The sequence below is a fragment of the Lissotriton helveticus genome, chromosome 6 (genome assembly GCF_964261635.1).
Source record: "Lissotriton helveticus chromosome 6, aLisHel1.1, whole genome shotgun sequence".
In the NCBI taxonomy this organism is placed as follows: domain Eukaryota; kingdom Metazoa; phylum Chordata; class Amphibia; order Caudata; family Salamandridae; genus Lissotriton; species Lissotriton helveticus.
Window position 1 is genome coordinate 890,792,909 of NC_136067.1, and position 21,276 is coordinate 890,814,184.

Here is a 21,276-nt window from a genome sequence, read left to right on the forward strand (position 1 = left end):
ATGTTTGTTGTATATTTATTAATAATGTTATAGCATTTTTATAACAACTGTACTGAAATTTTATGAGTAAGTAATTCTTTATTGCGTGATTAATAAAAATCTTTGCAATTGGTATAAAAGGTGCTTGTCTTGAGCACTTTTGCAAGATACGTAAAATAAGGAAGGATAAAAGGAATACATTTCATTACAATCACATTCGTGTAAAAACATTTCAAGATTTGCCTGGGGCTGACCCCCAGGTTTTGAGTAATTTCCGCCCAATATCTTTGCTCCCTTTCTTGGGTAAACTTCTGGAAGCCTATGTAACGGGCTGTCGTGGTTCTTTTGTAGAAAATTCTCAGTTCCTTGATCAACATCAGGCTGGTTTTAGACCATGTCATTCCACTGAAGCCGTAATGGTGGCAGTCCATGACGAACTGAGAAAGGGGGCGGACAACAACATCTCTCAAGCTTTGGTGCTCCTTGATTTGTCGGCTGCTTTCGACACCATTGACCATACCATCCTTGTTCAACGGGTCGAGAGAGCCGGCATCAGGGGCACTTCGCTGAGTTGGCTCTCCTCCTTTCTACAGGATCGTGAGCAAGCTGTTCGCCTCGGTCCGTTTACATCTGAACCCAAGAATTTGACTTGTGGGGTCCCGCAGGGTTCTTCTCTTTCCCCGTTATTATTTAATCTTTATATCTCCCCCCTTATTTCTAAGTTGCGAGAGCTACCAGGGGTCGTCTTTAATTACGCAGACGACCTCCAGCTCATTTTTGATATTGATTCCTCCCCCACTTCTATTGAAAGATTCCAATCCACCATGTTGTTCATCGGTAATTGGATGAATGCAAACCAACTCAAGCTGAACCCTGGAAAGACCGAGATTGTATTGACTGGGCCTTCGGCCAATCCTTGGAGTTCCAACTTTTGGCCGCCTTCGCTGGGCAGTGCTCCACGCCCTGCGAGCTCAGTCAAGAGCCTTGGAGTTACCATCAGTGAGGACCTGACTATGAAACAACAAATTAAATCAGTGCTTTCAGCCTGCTTTTTCCATCTCCGCCGCATTAGGAAGATCAGCAGGTTCCTCACCCATGAGGCCCTGGTTCAGATCATGCTTGGGCTGGTCATGTCCCGTATTGACTACGGAAATGCGCTTTATGTGGGGATTCCCCTCTATCAATCCCGCCAGCTCCAGCTGATCCAGAACCAAGCGGCCAGGCTGGTTTTTCGCCAGCCCAGGACAAGTTCAGCGAAGCCCCTCCTGAGGAGCTTGCACTGGCTCCCCGTGATCCAGCGCTGTCTCTTCAAGTTGGGTTGCCTTACTCACCAAGCCCTTGCTCAACAAGGCCCAGCCTTCATTTTTAGTCGTCTCGATCGATACATTCCACCTCGAGTCCTTCGCTCCTCGAGCTCTAATCTTTTATCGTTATGTCCGTTCAAACGGAAAAGACTGGGTGGACTGAGATTCTCTTTTCAAGCTCCCCTCTTCTGGAATTCTTTGTCCCCTGATCTTCGTCTTATTCCCTCTTATCTCAACTTTAGAAAGGCTCTGAAAACTTGGTTATTTTCTCAAGCCTTTGATTAGTTGTTTTCAGCTCTATTCCCTTCTATTCCAACTTTAGAGAGCCTTGTATAATCTGCTCAGTTTCCCGGAGCCCTCTATTAGTTGGTTTTCTCTTTGGGTTACTAATGAACAGCTGCCATTTGCCATCCAAAGCACCAAGAAGCCGTTGGTGTACGTGCGCTTAATAAATTTCTTTTTCCATTTCATTTAATTTCATTTGGCAATATTAATAAATTTGTAAATAAATATGTGCAAAAAAAGTCTTGTGCTGTCTTTAAATGGAGAGGAATTAAAAACCCAAGATTCCTGTGAGGCACTATCAGTGTGTGGTTTCTTTGCTTAATATAGCGGAGGGAGGAGGACACTGTCAAGCATTCGCAAAGAAAGTTCTTTTCATGTATAGGTTTTTCGCAGGTCGTAGTTGTTCCAGATCATGGAGTAACGGCTGGATTTAGTGCGATATTTGCTGATTTCATGAAGCGAACCAGTCAGCAGGCTAATTGAATGTCCTCCCCGTTAAAGCATGCCAACAGTGCCTGTCGACGGGTTCGCAAACATCTTTGGTTCCACAGCTGTGTTAGTTGTCTCCTTCGTACACTGTCTAGGGCTTTGCAGCTGCATAACAAGTGCAAAACATCCTCTTTTGGATCTTCGCAGAGTCTGCACTTTGTATTGGATTCTAAGCGTTTCCATGGGGGAACATGTTCTTTTGATGGTATTACCCCCATTCTCAACCGCAAGAAGGATTCTTTCACCGCCCTTGAGAAACCAGTGCCTAGATAGGCCTGTGGTTGGGGCCTGGTGTAGCTCTGAATCACGAACCACCCGTGAGGCCTACTAGTTAGTGCTGCTTTATCTTCTTCCAGAGATTGGTACTTCACAGTTTGTTAACAACCGTTTGAAGCATTTGTGTGTGCAGCTTGTGTCCCAAAGATCTTTTGGCGCGAGGGTGTTTATTGCTGCTAGAAGATAGACCATTGCAGGGCTGTTCATGTTTCTTTCCAGCTCTCTTCATAGGTGAGTGTTCAGGTTGCCCATCTCAGAGTTCTTTACCTTGTGCCAGCGTTTTGCATAAGCACCCTTGCGTGCTATTTGTTGTTTCTGTAGGCCAAACTCAAGCCTTAGTTGAGCTGGCGAAGTGTACGGAGAGAGACTGAAGAGTATTCGCATTGATTTTGCTACTACTTTGTCTAGTGTGGACTCATCTCTTCCTCTCATACATTCGCTACCATAGGATATTGATGGCAGTAGTCTAGCTTGTAGAATGTTTAGCAGAGGGATTAGGTTTGGTCCCGCTATTTTGTTCTTAATGCCCTTTAGGGTAATTGCCAGGGATATCCCTCTGGTTTTGATTGCCATTTTTTGTTGTTTGAAGTAGCCTTTTGAGCCGAAGATTATGCCCAAATATTTATATTCTTTGACTGTTTCGATCTTCTGATCTCGCAGGAACCATTGTGAAGGCTGCTTTTTAGATTTTTGATTTAATATCATCGCCTTTGAGTTTCCCAAGTTTATGCTTAATCCGTTCTTTTCTGAGAAATCGCTCATTGTGTTAATGAGATGTTGGAGGCCAACAGGGGTTTGGCTTATTAGAATTAAATTGTCCGTGTACAACAGGTTCGACAAAGTGAGGCCCCCTATCTTTGGGGCGTGATGATTGCATTTGTCAAGGTCATTGGAAAGATCGGACCTAAAAAGGTTGAACAGGGTCGGTGCGAGAACGCACCCCTGCTTCAAACCTTTTGTGGTAGTTATTTTTCTAGATAGACAATTACCTGCCCCCAGTTTTATTTGGATCCAGGTCTCTGAATGTAATAAGATCAAAAGGTTCAACAGTTTGGGGTCGGGGTCCCAGCTTAAAAGCTTAGCCTAAAGTTTTCTTCTGTCTATGCTGTCAAATGCGGCTGAGTAGTCGATAAAGCAGACGTATAGCTGTTTTTGTTTTGGATTGCAGAATCTATTAGTAGGGAGAGGGACAGAATATTTGTTGTTGTCCCTGTGAAATATTATGATCAAAAATGTGTTTCTTATTAGATGTAATTGCTTTTATGACATTCATCTGTTGAGTAAAGCTTTTTGGATTGGATTGGTACAGATTAGAATATAGGGTCATATAGTGTAGTGGCATACAGTACAGTTGCAAAGAGTGCAGTGGTGTATAGTGCAGCGACAGAGTGCAGTGGCATACAATGCAGTGGTGTAGAGTGCAGTGTAGAGTGCAGTGGCATATACTGAAATGTCATAAGGTGCAGTGACATAGATTGCAGGGCATACAGTGCAGTGGCGTACAGTTGCAGGGGCGCGCAGTGCCACAGATTGCAATGGTGTATAGTGCAGTGGTGTAGAGTATGGGGACACAGAGTGCAGTAGCATAGAGTGCAGTGGCATGGAATAAAATAAAAAGGCAGCCATATTGTGTAGACCAAACTTGCTGTAGGTTTCGATCTGAGATATAGCTTCATATTATGTTTTTAAGCTATAGTAAAACAAGAGGCAGTGCAACATATATATTTTTAATGTTTTCGAAGTACAGATGTACTCCCTCGCATCTAGCGTGGTACTTGAACATTTTTTTTTTAAATGAAGGGATACAAATAAAGGGCTGCGCTATATTGGACATTACATTATTCTACGCCACTTCACTGTAGTGGCATAGAGTGCATTGGTATACAGGGCACTGCCGTACAGTGCAATGGAGTACAGTAGAGTGATGTAGTTTGCTATATAACTCGCCCCTCTACTTTCATGCAATTTTTTTAAAATATTTGCTTAGTACTGGGGTACTTTTGAGGGAATACCGTGGTACTTCGAATTCTTCAAAATAATATATAAAGCAATTTAAACAATTTTAAATATCGTACTCATTATTCTAAACTGCTTCAAGTCTTATTACGGCTTAAATAATCAAATTAGCTATATCTCACATTTAAACCCTCCACGCAGTCAAAGTGTGATCAAAACAATATGGCCATTTTTTGGGGGTAAATCTTTCATTAGCCATCAATATAGTGTGCTGGCATTTTTTTCATTGCTATGTACCCTGGTATACCGCAAACGGAATGCAGTATACCGGGGCCAAGTCTTATGACTATATATTGCTGAACTGATTTTTTTTTCTTGGCACCCCCATTACTAATCACCACAAAACCTTGCACCATTAGCCAATATAGAAAAAGGAATAGGTCTGCAAAGTTTTGTGGAGATTCATCAAACTGTATCAAAGTCATTAGCAAGAAAAATTTGGAGGAATTCCTATCTCTAGGAATTCTAACTACAACCACCACATTTTTGTGGGAAACAGATTATTTTAGTTTTTAAAAGTTTGTTGTGATTTCATGAATGTTCACAAAACATTCTAAGAATACTCTCATCTACCTTAGCTTCTTCCTGGAAATTGGGGGACAAACTGTCAAGTTGGACCTGAAAAAAGGTGAGAGGGTCCAAAAATGGCTTTTCCTCATGCAGTTTTCCATGGAAACCTGACACAGCCACAGCCAAAGCCAAAAATGGCTGAACGGAAGTGCACCAGATTTGGCAGAAAGCTAGATATTGATTCAGAAAATGTGCTTTTTGTGATTTGGTGTAAATTCTTTCAGTAGTTCTGAGAAATTACGGGCAGGTTTTCTGTCACTGTTGTGATGGAGTAACCCGCCCGCCAAGATTTAAATCAGGCCCAACTGAAAAAAACACATCAGAAATTCAATGAACACATCACATTGTAAAGGAATTTTATAGTTAGGTGACAATGTCAGTTAAAACAAATTACAAGGTAGTTTGTTGGCCTTGTACCAAGCAAGGCGACACAGGGTGATGCAAAACCTAAAATGAGATTTACCAAGCTACATAAGGCCCCCTTGTAAGGCCATGCATGGCTTGGGAAACCTGGAGTAACACAAGACGCTGCCTTGCATTACTCTGCACTTGGAAGGCGTTCCACCCATGGATTTTGGTGCATTCCAGATTTACCAAGACATGTGAACTTGGAATGAGTCAAAATGCTAAGCCTCCCAGGGGAGGCTCATCGAGAAGAAATATCCTAATTTCTCCTCTTTATATAGAAAGAGGAAAATGCTTTTGAGGATTGTTTTTGTGCAGGAAGGTGTCTGTGCACAAAAAGCAATCCTGCCTACAATGCAGGCACCCTTGCACCATGGTGCAAGGGTTCCTGCATTGGCACGGGCAGCACGTAGTGCACCAGGGCAAGGACTGGACATGAATGCTCAACATAATGATAAATATGGCAGATTCTTGCCCTATCCCTTCCATGCAGCGCAGCAAGATATCTTGCTGAATTGCATGAAAGTATGATAAATCTGCCCATGTTTTAAACTGACAAAAAAACTGAAGTTCACCAGTTATCTCAAGTAGCTATAACTCATGCCTTGGAGTTACTATAATTAATGCCCTTGCCATGCACTGCTTGTTCCCTCGCATATTACATCACTCATGACATGTTCAATGACATTATAACATTCCTAATGACGTTAAATGATCTTTGATTTTTCCGTGACTCTATCCATCCATCCATCCATCCATCCATCCATCTATCTATCTACTGGATTCATAAAGGGACTTATGAGTCATAAAGTTACGAGTGCGGAGTCTTTGCACCTAGGGCAGTCTCCGTGCTCATGGTGGAATCACCACACTCGGGCGGATTCTCCGTGCGGCACACACTCTGCAGTGTGCCGTATGGAGACTCTGGCCCAAGTGCGGAGAGTCCACCACAAGAATGGAGACTCTACAATCATTACTGTATTAGTTGGAAGTCCCTTCGTGAAGCGGGCCTATCTGTCTATCTATCCTCTTTCATAGGAGAGTTCAGATGGAGAGTACACAAAGGCCACCTACCAGATACATGCCATAGATGTTTATCTTGAAAAATATAAGAATATTTTATTCACTTTTTGCAACGTCTTAGTAGTAGTAGAAGTAGTAGTAGTAGTACTAGTGGTAATAGTAGCAGTTAACAGAGATGAACACAGACCCCATCACAAGCATTTTTTTGAATGACGTCGTACCCTACCTTTCCTTTTTTTTTCCTTAATCCTTTTGGAACCAGATCATAAGGCAAGTGGGTAGTGATGATACGTGGTGATGGACGATTGATGTGATCTACATTCCTAAAGTTGTATTCAATCCATGGGGCTGTGTCAACCGTTTGAATAGTTTCTGTTCCATTCCGGTAACCTTCATTATAAATTAGAGTTAAAATTTGCTGCATCCAAACGGTTCCTACAGAAATCAAAATGTTCATGATCAGGTCGCTGCTCGGTAATTTTTCCAGTGCAAAAATATAGAACAATTAAAAGGTTCTATTTTTTCATTGCATACCCTATTTGGAACTGTGAAGTATGGGTGAAAATCACAGTAGTTTGCCACCGCGAAATTTCAACCCTTTTTTTTAGGCATCTCTTATGGTTAGGAAGTTTGAGGAAGCAGCCCCATACGTCATTGTACTGCTGAGTAAGTGGCTTCTTTCTGAAATAAGTATCTCTCCGTTTCTTAAAACCGTGTAATTATACTAGATTCCCCTTATATTCTTAAAAAATTGTCCAATCACCAACAGATTATATCATAAAAATTGAGGGCCTTAATTAGAGTTTGACAGATTGCATTCTACAAAAAATTAAAAACATGTCATATATCCCGTCCACCTTGCTACAAGTCAGTCAGTCGGCCAAAACATCATTCAGGAAGATATTGCCATAAAAGTACATCGTTACATAAAAATAAATGACTACAAATTTAAAAAAGCATAATAAACCGATGGTTCATGATTCATTTAGATTAAAATCTACTTATTGAAAACACCACACATGCTGTTCATTAAAATAACTGCGATACAGAGAACTTTGTGTACTTTTAAGGCAGGCACAAGTCCATTCGAGAATATATATTCCTAATACTAAGTTCAACTTTAATAAAATTAAAAACCGCTCAACACATTTCTGCCGAATCTAACTGTTGTAGATTGTGGAAGCCAATTTATACGATCTAAAATTCATAAGCTGCAAAACTGGTCCTAAAAACCAACAGGTACATACGTCAACGAGCGCAAACGGTGTGATTCGCAAAAATCAGCCGTTTGCGCCCGCAAAAAGGGCTTCTGCGATGCGTCAACCTGTCAGCCTCTCGCAATTCAAGAAATCACAAATTATTGAGATTTCTTAAATTGCGATTGCATTTAAGGAATTGCAAGTTGTGATTCCTTAAATGCAATGCATGATGGAATCACAAATTGCAATTTTGCTAATAGGGGCGCAAATTACCAGCAATTTGTACTTGATGGTAATTTGCAAAAAAGTTGAAAAATGCACTAAAGTGCATTTTTCTAAGTTGTAGGTTACACACACACATGCCCTTGGGTCATGTGTGTGCGCAACATGTGTGCACAAATCAATTTCAGGGGTGCAACAGGGTGTCCTTTTGACACCCTTGCACCCTTGAAATTGAATGCGCAATGCGAGTACCTATTGGTACTCACATATTGCGCATGCAATCCCTCATTCATTCCTATGGACTTCTAGGCCCATAAGAATGAATGGGAAGGCATTCCTAAATTGCGACCTGCAATTTGCGAGTCGCAATTAAGGAATGTTTGGAAATCTCAAAATTCATAGAGATTCCTATATGCATAGGCTTTTGCAATTCCTTAATTGCGATTCCTTAATAATCGCAATTAAGGAATCGCAAAAGCCTACATTGATGCATGTACCTGCAAGATCGTACCGTTTTATTAGGGGAACAAAAAAACATACGATGAATGGTGGAGTGAACTGAGCGATTGTCGGAGGGGCACTTAGGAAGTTTATCAAACCAGGTGCCTTCTGGGGGAGCATGAACAAGTATGTACAGAGCACAATCATAACCTAGTTCTGAATTGTGAGTTCTCTATACACTTTAAGTAGCGCTATAGATCATATCAAGAGGGAATAGAGTGAGATATCTTTCCTGAGAGGTCATGCAAAGAGTGTTAGTTCGACGTAAGTTCTTGCATTGGGCATAAAATAGAGTCCCTATCCGAACTGTCGCCCTGGGACATATTGTTCAGGATTAGTACACAGCTCTGGAACTTCCAGGCTTAAAAAAGTACTCTTAATGTAGGCTAGCCACAAAATGCAAGCCACCTTGTCAAGGGCTGTGCAATCCATGATAATACATTTAGTGAGACCCAGAGCATGTGATTGCCACAATTCTACATATAATAAAAGGGGGCCAACCCTTAAAGGTTTTCTAAATTGGTCAAACCAACCTTAGAATGACAAAAAAGGTGGTAGTGCCTGAGGGACCTAAAAGTAATCTAGGCAGAAAGCTGTTTTGTCATTTCTGAAAATTGTTGCTATTGCAATACCCCCACACACCTGCCCCATAAGAGGCAACTTAGATGTGTTTAGATTGATACAAAGCAAGCATCACCTTTACTGGCCTATGCCCCAATTTTGATGCAAAACGAACATTTCCTTCAATTGCTCTTGAAAGTTGGAGTGCTCTTAACGACAACCAAGGGCTCCATTTAAGCTTGGAGTCACAAGGTACTCCTTAATATTTAAAGCTGGGCTCTATAAGGGCTGTTGATCCCTCTATATGATGATTTTGTAGTTTGGTACTTTTATGCCCACAGACTAAAACAAAAGACTTTGACCGATTAACGTATAAATCTAATGAGGTCATGAAGTCCTAAAAACCATCCAACAGCTGCTGCGAACCATTTGCAGTCCTAGTTATGAGTACTGTGTCGTTGGTAAAGAGGAGGGTGGGGATGAAACAGTTTCCCACCCTCGGTATGTCTGCCCTCTTTTGAAGAAGGTGCCCCTCGAGTCCATTTATATAAATTAAAAACAAGAATGGAGTTAAAATACACTCTTGTCGGACTCCCTGACTGACATTTATGGAGGTTGTGCTGTCTCTAGAAGGAGAATAGCGAATCCTTACAGAGGTATCACAGTGTAAATAATGTTTGAACATAACTAATGGTTTTCGACCCCTAAACTCTCTAAGATATTCCACAGTTTTGAGTGATTTACAGTATCAAAGGCGCTTAATAAGTCCATTAAAGGCCAAACGGAATGCACTGTTTTTGACTTGGGCATATTTGCCAAATGAAAGAACGAGGTTTAAACATTGCTCTAAGGTTCCATTCCCCTGTCTAAATCCATTCTGTAAATCTGAAATTATATTATTTGTCTCCAACCACTCTGCCAGGTCAGGCTAGACTGTTCCCAGGGGGCTCACGGTCAAGACTGATTTGCATGTGGTTGGGTTTAAACTGGAATGGCATGAGGTGCACAAAAACAATGGATTTAGGCTCAGATCTCTCTACTGGGGTCAATGTTTGACATCGTTCAGCATTCTGCCCATCAATTGTTCTTTTTGCATTTGTCACCCTGAGTGGGACGGGTATGCCCAGATGTGGGTCTCATGCTCTCCATGCCACTGGAGTCAAGCTAGCCTGGCTCATGAGGGGTGAAACCCTGAAACAGGTCCCAGGATACTTGGTTCCGGTCCAGGAACGACTTGGCCTGGCAGTTCGGGCTGGACCGTTCCTATGGGGATCAGGGTCAAGACTGAATTTCAAAGGCTGGGTTTAAAGTGAATTGCCCTGGGGAGCAAAACAATGATGGATTTAGGCCCAGGTATGTGTACTAGGGTGAATGTTTCACTTTGTACACCATTCTGTCCATCAATTGATATTGTTCCACTCTTCCAATCTGGCCAGAAGAACTCTGCCTAAAATCTTCATGGTTTAGTCCAACAGAGATATTGGGCAATAGCAAACAGGATTGGTTCTGTCCCCTTTCTTGCAAATGGGTAAAATGACTGCTTCTTACTATGTGGAATAAGAGGTCCAGTTATTGAAGCACAAACAACATTTGTGAGCAGGGATGCTCAGAGGTCTACATTTCCTTAAAAATATCCACTGAAACACAAATTCAGGCCTTCCTCTTTACCCTTTTGCTCTTCCTGATGGCTAGAGCTACATCCCTGGGCTCGATGGTGAGGCTAAAGTCAGACCCCCTCCCCCTATCACACCTTGTCATTTCACACCAACCTTGTTCTATATGGGCCTCATTCCTGGAATTGAAAACCTGAGAAAAATGAGCGACCTAAGCTTCAGCTGTAATTAAGCACTCAATCTTAGACGGGGTGCTCATACTAAACAAGGGTCGATTAACTGCCTCCCAAAAAAAGTTTGGGATCCTCTGACTCCCCATGCTTTCAGGTGGTCGGCCCAGGCTAATTCTCTAAGATTGAGTTTCATATCCCTGAGTGTAGCTTTATTAAACAATCATGCATATTTAATATTCTCCTGACTTCTTGGGTGAGATTTTAGGGCCAACTTCAATGACTTGTGTGCTGCAGAACTAGCTGAATTAAACCATTTTTGAATGGGGTGGCACAGGACTTACTTCTTAAAGTTAGTGCTGAGGAAACTATATGGATGCCTTAGCAAAACTGTCTATTATCAGAATAGAGGATATAACAGCGGATAAACACTTGATCATTTGTACAAAACTTTGAGCCATTACAGACATCAAGAACTGGGCAAGGTTAACAGATTCTCACCTAATGCAGATACCTCTATCAGCAGAGAAAGCAATAGGGACTAGCACTAGGTTATTACCCACACCTGGCTGCTAACAATTGAAAGTAAGAATAAAAAGCCTATGGTCACTCAAACAGTTTGTCTAAAATCAAGAGGCTATAAGCGTTTGAAATTAACATAAAGTCAATAATGCTTGTGCTCCACCCCCTATAAAAGTTGGGTAAGAGTTCAAAAGAACTAGGCAACACTCGGTCGCAAAAAGAAGATCATTAATGAAAATCTATGGGCCGATTCACAGAACTAACTTACTACTAAATCCTAAATTTACTACCATTTTGGTATTCACAGGAGGCACTTACTCCTTTTGGTATTCACAGAAGGTACTTACTCATTTTGGTATTCATGGAAGGCACTTACTCATTTTGGTATTCACAGAATGCACTTACTCATACTAACTTTATGTTCACATTCGGGCCGGAGATTTGGGCCCGGAGGTGGAGATTCCAGCCCGGAGGTGGGGATTCCGGGCCAGAGGTGAAGATCCTGGCCCGGATGTGTACCACATTTGATGAAGGATGGTTAAACAGATTATAATAAAAATCAACAATGATTAAATCTGCTGAAAGTAAACCAGCCAATTGCAGTATTTGGAGCCAAGGTGTCGGAAACAAAAGCTTTACCTTATGACAAGAAAAATTAACCAAGATTAGAATGGCTAGCCCGTCCTTCGTCCTTCCAGCTGGGGATGGACTTGACTGGGTACAAAAGGATTAAAAGATATCCACATAAAAGCCCTTAGTTGCCCAAGTCTCCTGTAAACAAATTATTTCAAAGCCCTTTATAAAAATTGACCCAATCTTCGATAGACAGTTTAGAATAAATACCTGGAATGTTCCAGCTAAGAGTTTGTGGGGCATGGAAAACGGGATGATCTTTAACCTTAGTACTACATTTTGAGGGGTTCTCCCCAATGTTGCTTGAGGGGCAGCTTTATCCAGAGATGGGCGTGTGGACCCTTTAATGCCGTTTATGTCAAGTGTCAGAGAAGGAGGGTTGAAAGTAGTAGATTCCATATGTGATAAGACTGTATCAGAGTTGGTTATTGATATTCGTACAAGATTATTCAACTTGTTCTTTGGACCTGTAATATTCCTTGAGGGATTCCTAAGCCCTTGCCCTTCTACACAAGGGTTCATTAAATTGGGCCTGAAGTCCATTAAATCAATAAAATGGCATGTCTCCAAGGTCCCCTCCATATTAATATACAACTCATTCTGAACAACCCCCTCCAGAATGGGGTGAAGTCTGTCCAAGTCCTCCAGGAACGCAAGAGCTTCAAAATAATTTTGACTTCTACATTAAAAGTTTGAGACTCCACCCCAAAATATGGTGTGCTTACTTTTATGAATATGGATGGAAAAGCCTCTGGCCTAAAGAAATATACCCCTAGCAGAACCTGGGTGGACGCTAAACAGTGTTGCTGGGAGTAAAAATACTTTAATAATGATTCAATCATTTTTGGTGACTTAAAATTGATAATACTATGCGTAGGCACTTCCTTCTTCCCAGGCCCAATTAGGGAGGCATGGAATGTTTCTGCGCTTATGGATATTTTACTGCATCCAATGGTGATTTGCTTACAAGGAGTAGGAAGAACAAGGGGCCCTATTCACAGAACTAACTTAAGACAAAATCCTAAACTTACTACCATTTAGGTATTCACAGAAGAAACTTACTCGTTTTAGTATTCACAGAAGACACTTACTCATTGATGAGTAAGTACCTTCTGTGAATACCAAAATGAGTGACTTACTCATTTTGAGTAACTTACTCATTTTGGTATTCACAGAAGGCACTTACTCAGTGATGAGTAAGTGCCTTCTGTGAATATAAAAATGAGTAACTTACAATTTTGAGTAACTTACTCATTTTGGTATTCACAGAAGGCACTTACTCGTCAATGAGTAAGTGCCTTCTGTGAATACCAAAATGGCAGTAAGTTTAGGATTTTGTCTTAAGTTAGTTCTGTGAATCGGGACCTAGGTCCTCATTTAAATTTCTATCACTGAAGAAAACAGGTATGTTGATCACTGAAGAAAACAGGTATGTTGAGGGGACAGAAATGTGTATGTACAGTTGTAATATAGCTAGGTGTTTAAAATAAGTTATATTTTAAACACAAACAAAATTCTTCACAAATGTGACTTGCACTTATGAGCTATTTACACGTGCAATTTACTCCTACACTTTTGAGTAGCTTTATCACTTTTGTCTATTGACAAAATCCAAGTGTTAGTCAAACTGTTCACTTACACCTTTCCACCCCCTGAAACAGGGGGGTGGAGCCAATGTAATGGCTGTAATGTATGAGTGTAATGCACTACAGCCTAATAATAAATGTAGTAAGTCCATCACCAAAAACATCCAACCAGTGATTAATGCATATTAAAAATCTTTTTTTTTACTGTAGGTGGGAATATTACTTTTTAATTTAAACTTCAGAAAAATAATATTTATTTAATTTGATATATTTAAATGATTAAAATATTTAACTAAAAATTAAGTTAATTGTGTTGTAGCATTCTTTAATTTCTTTTTTGTTCTATATTCAAAATAAGTATATAAAATTAATTTACATTAATATTTAACCAAAACGGCTGAAAGGAATTACACCAAATTTGGCAGAAAGCTAGATTTTGGTCCAGAAAGTGGGACTTTGGTTATTTGGTGCGAGGTGATTCCGTAGGGTCTGAAAAATGTAAGTTAAAAATATAAGTATATATAGAGACATAGAGGGCCCATGGATTGAATAGATCAAAAGATATGGTCTGATTGGCTACCACCACTTCAACAAAGCTGTGGCAAAATACATTTTAGGGCCCCTGTACTAGAAAAAGAATAAAACAAACGTATCGGGTGCAGGGTAGGTATACCCTGCCCCCTAGGCCCGGTGGTGGGGTCCCAGAGGTACCACCCTAGAGTCAAAAGTTTATTTTTTTCAACCGTACAGCAGATCCGTGGTATATCTGTGGATTCGGGACACATAAAAAAGGGCAGGCTACCACACTTTTGAATTATAAGGCTCTGGAGTGAGCCAGGGCGATCGCTACAAGCACTTTTTTTGGGTGGAGAGGGGCATGCAGCCTCCGTCTCTGAGCCATTTTGAGGCCTCAGGGACCCATTACCTGGGGCTGCTTTCACTATAATGGTGAGGGGGCCCTTGCCACCCATGCCTTTGCCATTTCGAGGCCCCCGGAACCCCGCCACTTGATCCCTTTTCAATATAATTGGGAGGGGGCGCACAACCCCTCTAAGTACACATTTAAAGGCCCTGTGGACCTCATCGCAAGGGGCCAATTTACTTTTATGGGGAGGAGGTGTGTGCCTCCCTCTCCAAACCATTGGGACCCTAGCCCCTCGGGCAGCAGCAACTTCCAGTTGCAGTGGGTTCCCCAGTCCCATCTTCTCTGCATTACTATCTTGAGAGTCAAATACTAAAATAGGTACTTTGTCTCCATTTTGAGGGTTGGTGGTATAGAGCTGCCAGGATCCAAGATGCAAAAACGCCTGCATTAACACAACTTGGGCCCAGTAACTTCTGACTGCCATTTGCCTCTCAAACTGCATGTCTCACATCTATCATTACAAAAGATCTTTTTGGCATGATTCATTGCTTTATGACAGTTTTCTTTATATATATTGTGTAGAAATCTCTACTTTTAATGCCAGTTTGTTTTAAATTTAGCATCTTAGCGCTTAGCTGTTGGTTTTTGGAATTTAGTTATTTAGTGAACCAGAAGACTTGAAGAGAATGAATTTGAATTTTGCAAGATGGAGCATGCACTTGCACATCAAGGGAGGCCTCGCAGCGACTGAAACTTTTTTACATTTGTTTGGACCCTAAGTCTACCATGAGCCCTTCGATATGGGTTGGAGCAATGATTAATTCAATTAAGCCTTATAAAGCATATCTAGTAATGTATTGCTTGACTTGCTTCTTATGGATTGCTCATCACTGTCCACCTGGAGTAAAATGAAAAAATCATTATGAATTTCTCATCTATTCCACATAGCTCTGTTTCTTGATTATAGCAGTCTCCTTTTTTTCTCAAATTTATCTAAAATCAAATTGAGGCCCATAAATCTGTAGAGGAGAGTACAGATGTGCAGTGCATTAGCAAGGTTTCTACGGGTTGCAACTGGCTGTGGGGGGGTGAGTTAGCTGTTCATGCAGCTGAGAGTGGCGTCTTCAGCAGCGGATACACATATAACACATATCAATCAATCAATCACAGACATTTATATAGCGCACTACTTACCCGGAGGGTCTCAAGGCGCTAGGGGAGGGGGGGAGAGCTGCTACTGCTCGAACAGCCAGGTCTTGAGCTTCTTCCTGAAGGAGAGGTGGTCTTGGGTCAGGCGCAGGTCGGTCGGAAGGGAGTTCCAGGTCTTGGCGGCCAGGTGGGAGAAGGACCTTCCTCCCGCTGTCGTTCTCCGGATGCGGGGGACGGTGGCGAGGGCGTGGCTGGCTGATCGGAGATGTCGTTTGGGAACGTGGAAGTTGATGCGGTTGTTGAGGTAGCTGGGGCCTTGATCGTGTAGGGCTTTGTGTGCGTGGGTAAGGAGGCGGAAGGTGATTCTTTTGTTGACGGGGAGTCAGTGCAGGTCTCTCAGATGTCCGGAGATGTGGCTGTGTCGTGGGATGTCGAGGATGAGTCTGGCTGAGGCGTTCTGGATCCGCTGGAGTCTCTTCTGGAGCTTGGCGGTGGTTCCGGCGTAGAGGGCGTTGCCGTAGTCCAGTCGGCTGGTGACGAGTGCCTGGGTGACCGTCTTCCTTGTCTCGGTGGGGATCCACCGGAAGATCTTCCGTAGCATGCGCAGGATGTTGAAGCATGACGAGGAGACGGCGTTGACTTGTCTGGTCATGGTGAAGGAGGAGTCCAGGATGAAGCCCAGGTTGCGTGCGTGGTCTGTCGGTTTGGGTGCGCTGCCCAGGGCGGGGGGCCACCAGGAGTCGTCCCAGGCGGACGGCGAGGAACCCAGGATGAGGACTTCCGTCTTGTCTGAGTTCAGTTTCAGGCGGCTGGTCGTCATCCACTCGGCTACGTCTTTCATCCCTTCGTGAAGGTTGGCTCTGGCGGGGTCGTTGGTCAGGGAGAGGATCAGCTGGGTGTCGTCGGCGTAGGAGATGATGTTGAGGTTGTGTTGGCGTGCGATGGCTGCGAGGGGGCTCATGTAGATGTTGAAGAGGGTGGGGCTCAGCGATGATCCTTGAGGGACGCCGCAGATGACTTCGGTGGCCTCTGACTTGTACGGTGGTAGGCGGACTCTCTGTGTTCTTCCGTCGAGGAAGGAGATGATCCATTCCAGTGCTCTCTCCTGAATTCCGGCGTTGCTGAGGCGCTGCACTAGGGTGCGGTGGCAGACAGTGTCGAAAGCCACGGAGAGGTCTAGGAGGATGAGGGCCACTGTTTCTCCGTTGTCCATCAGGGTTCGGATGTCATCGGTGGCAGCGATGAGGGTGGTCTCGGTGCTGTGGTTTGCTCGGAAGCCAGACTGTGAAGGGTCCAGGGATCCATTCGTCTCGAGGAGGGTGGCCAGCTGCTTGTTGACGGTCTTCTCGATGACTTTGGCTGGGAACGGGAGGAGCGAGATGGGGCGGTAATTCTTGAGTTCGGTGGGGTCCGCCGTCGGTTTCTTTAGTAGGGCGCTGAGTTCGGCGTGCTTCCAGCTCTCCCGGAAGGTGGCGGTGTCGAAGGAGGTGTTGATGATGTCCCGCAGGTGGGGTGCGATGACTGCGTCGGCCTTGTTGAAGATGTGGCGCCAATTTAGCGATTTATTTATTCCTTGCATTATCTGAACCTATAAGGATGATTCTTGACCCCCTTGGGTCCCCATTTGTGGCCATATTTCTTGCAAGGTCAGTGTCTTGCCATAACTGCCATTCACCAGGCATGCTCACCTACTTCCTGATACACCTAAACGATAAATAGATCAAAGCACCTGAGAAATCTTTCCCATTTGAATAACTTCACCTTAGACACACACCTCCCAATTATTCACACCCCTTGGTTCATTTACAACGTTCGCACTCATAAACTTACCTTCGTATTTTCATATTTACATTTTCCCCCGTTACCCTCCCTGGCGTAACGAAAAGTGAGGGGGCCTCCCTGCATGGTACTTAGTGGGGCCCCCTCGGGGCTCAATCAGGAGCTCTCCGGCCAGAGTGCGGTGCCGGGGGGGCCCCTTGGAGCTAGGGGCCCCCCCGCACCACGTGGGCTGCAGGGGCCTGTGTTACGCCCCTGGTTACCCTATCTGTGTTATCTTCTCCTTACAGCTGGCAAAATCAAACTATGTTGTGAATCTCTCAGGCGACACATCTTTTTAGTCCTGATGATCCTATTATTCTCTGTGGGAAAAAGCCGTTGACTCTAGCACCTTGACACTAAATTGCTGTATAATATTTATTCCATATAAGTGCAATGGTGCTTCTAATATGCTATCTTGCCTAATTATTTGTTTATATTTTGGCCACACTATTGTGTTTTGCTAATGCCTGAGTTTTTCCTTTTCCTTAATATTGTAGACACTGCCCCACTCCCTATGTTTCTCTTGATGTTTAATGAAATACTATGATTTCTCATAAAATATACATGACACAGTCGTTATTATATCTCTGTGCTGATTTTCTCAATATTGAAATTGTTGAAAGGGACCACTGTTTCCTTATAGGTATTTGATAGTATCTGGTTGCCACGTTAGACTCAGGTCATCAATCACCTCTGACATTCAGTGAACATTCAGGGGAGATACTTCTATTGTGTCCTTTTTTAAAGAGTAACCCGCTACTAGTGAGTAACTTTCAATTTCCTTCATAATGATTGGAATAGCCCATGGAGCATCCTCAGTGAACAAGAGCACGTCGTTGGCATAGGCTGTAAACACCTGTCTACCAGCACTAAAATTAATGCCTGTTATATATCTGGGTTATCCCTGAATGAGGAGATTAACGATGCGACCAACAGAAAGAGAAGGAGTGAAAGCAGACATCCTCGTCATTTCCCTGGGTCACAGCAAATGGTCGAGATAGATGACCACTGACCCTGACCTTCGCCGTAGGGATGGAATAGAGCCATGATCCTACAGGGAAACTCTTCCCCTAGTTGATAACTGTGTAGGGCTGCCTGCAGAAAGGATCGAGAGACCTTTCCTAAAGCCTTTTCTGAATCCAGTGCAAGGGACCACAGTTGGTGTGTGGGTCAACTTTGCTTTTTCCAGGATATATAAACATTTTCCAATGTAGTCTGAGGTGAGCCTACCTTTTAGAAATCCAGTTTGCGAGTTAGCTACCAGCTTCTATATCATCAACACAATTCTACAGGCCACAATCTTTCTGTATACTTTACAGTTAAGTTTGACAATGGAGATCGGTCTGTAGTTTGAAATGTTCAAATGATCTTTTCCTTCCTTTGGGCTGTCTTCAATTATAGCCTTAGTTACTGAGCCAGCAATGGAACAAGATGTAGCATAATGGTGGATGAACGCATGGAGAGGCTCTGTCACTTTATCTGTAAAGAGTTTGTAGAATTTGGCTGAGTAGCCATCTAGCTTTCCCAGATTTGAGAGAGCGTATCGCTGATGTAATTTCATATTCCACAATGGGCTTATTAAGATCAAGGGCATCTTCTTGGGACACTTGAGGGAGGATACAGTAATCAAGGTATTGATTGATTGCTGAGAGATGGACAGGCTTGTTGGAATTTTATAAGTTCGAATAAAATGATCTAAAGGTCACAAGGATACCCTGTGTTGATGAGACAACCTCCACCTGAGGGTTCCTTATTTGAGTATGAGTGTCTTATTGTTGCAGTATTTTAAGTAATTTGCCAAGGTTTTCCCAGCTTGCTTTCTATTGCAGAGTTGCCCCCCATTTGCAACATCAACTGATTTCCGTGCTCTTTGACTTAAAATGTTATTATATTCGTATAGTAAGGTAAGTAGTTTACATAAGATGTCTGAGCCCTTAGTGTGCCTAAGTTGTTTGTCCAGAGCCTGAATCTCTGCTTCTAGCCATCTGAAACGTTCAATCAATCATCAATCAATCAGTATTTATAGAGGGCGGCTAATAAACCCTGGAGGTATCCAGGTGCTGAAGACTTCTAGGTCTCTATTTCAAGAGCAGGGTCTTGAGTCCCTTCCTAAAGTCTGCCAGTGTTGGTGTTGTTTGACCCTCCACAAGCCTGCGGCATCTGTGAATTTTACCCACAACCCACCTCCGTCATCCGGGGCTCAGGAGGAGAGCGCCCCGCAGGCTCAGGGACGCCACAGGAACACTCCCGGCCCTCTCCATAAAAACAGGGATCTATTTAGGGCTGAACCGGTGTTTTTAAGACTGGCCCCAGGCTGTCTTTTGCATTTTGTTGTTAACAAAGACGTTGCCTTTGTTTTCCCCCTATACAAACAAACGGGATAATAGAAAGAAAACATTAAAAAATCTACGAGGATAACCGGCTCCATGATTTCGAGCAGGAAGACAAATTCGCTCACCGTTTAAAAAAAAAAAACAGAAAAGCCGGTGTCCCTGGAAGCAGTTTTATATTCTTTTTCTGAAGCAGTCTGGTGTCTGCAGTGTAATATCATGCTGAAATGCTAGAGAAAGCAAATTTCTGCAAAATAATATCGCACTGGTGTCTTTGTGTCTGTTCCCCACCCCACACGGGGAATGCTGACGGGAGGGGCCCCGGAGGCTCCGTGTAACTGGGGAGAATAACATCCATCCCGAGAGTTTACACCGGGCAGAAAAGGGCCAAAAGGATATTGTCGAGCCTCGGAAGTTCTGCGGAAGAAAATGGTAGTATCGGTGCCCTGGCGGCCTTTGCCTCATCTACAGCTGCGCAGCAAGTAGTGCCAGCTGCACCGTTTAGGCCTTTTACAGCTGCACAGCAAGTACTGCCAGCTGCACCGTTTAGGCCACTAACAGCTGTGCAGCAAGTAGTGCCAGCTGCATTGTTCAGGCCTTTTACAGCTGCGCAGCAAGTAGTGCCAGCTACACTGTTTAGGCCTTTTACAGCTACGCAGCAAGTAGTGCCAGCTGCACCGTTTAGGCCTTTTACAGCTGCGCAGCAAGTAGTGCCAGCTGCAACGTTTAGGCCTTTAACAGCTGGGCAGCAAGTAGTGCCAGCTGCACCATTTAGGCAACTTTATCCGTGGGGACACTTCTGTTTGAGTTAGGACTCCCGCTGCATTGGCGCGCGGCACCATTGACACTATGGATTCAGGGCATTTGAGTCCCCCTCTGAGATGTCCAGTTGGCCAGGGAGACTGCGAGGTTTGTAGGGCGCCAGGCCCTTGTACGTATCTGTGGTGCTAGGAAATGTTTTTCATGTAATTTGATTTCCGCACACTGTTCTGAGTACCTCTTCAGGTGGTCTTAAGATGACGAGGTTGTTTTGTCATATTTAGATTTTGCTAATCAAATTTTGCTCCACCCTATGCTCTTTGCCCCTAATGTTAGTGATTCTCAGGAGCTTAGGGTCCAATAGTAGTCTGCTAGAGCATAGTGGATGGCGGAACTTTGATAAAGATGCACCTGATACATAAATTGCCAATATTATTAAAATTTCCCTTGTCTAAACCCTTAGGTGGGAATTATGTGCACACCGATACGACACCCGCCAACACAATGCCAGTTCTAACCAGAACTTAAACATGAGTTAAATGAAAGCACAGGTGCACCATAAATTGAACAAGTTCTCAAATTCAATTATATCAAATTCACAAATATGATTGTCCAAAAGTCCGTTTTGTTTTGATGATTTATTTTTCAACAGAGAGAAAAAGGACAGCCGACGCGTTTCGTCCCAAACGGGACTTCTTCAGGGAAAGAAACAAATAAACATCCTGGGTGATGTGTAGGGGCCAGTTGGATTGCAGTCCGCTCTGTCAATCTCTAATGCAAAATTGATAGTAAGTGTAAGCGTAGATAGTCTTAAATCTATTCAATCATGAGATATCGTACATGCAGTTGGTCTTGGCAAGAATACTAGAGTAGGCTATCAATGCTTTCTAGGAGAATTATTTTGAACTCCAATAGCAAACAGAAATAAGTATATAGTGCACCAACCATGTGATGTGCACTTCAGTCTAAGAATATCCAAATACCCCTCATGACTGGAAATC

The 21,276-nt window shown here is 43.1% G+C and overlaps 1 protein-coding gene across 1 annotated transcript in view; it reads right to left on the minus strand.

Moving 5' to 3' along the window:
- LOC144763170 (amine sulfotransferase-like) overlaps positions 1-21,276 on the minus strand; it is a 596,057-nt gene that overhangs the window by 455,804 nt on the left and 118,977 nt on the right. Inside the window, exon 3 of the mRNA XM_078648510.1 lies at positions 6,574-6,782. Coding sequence (XP_078504636.1) covers positions 6,574-6,782 — 209 coding nt within the window. The remainder of the gene's footprint in view (positions 1-6,573; positions 6,783-21,276) is intronic.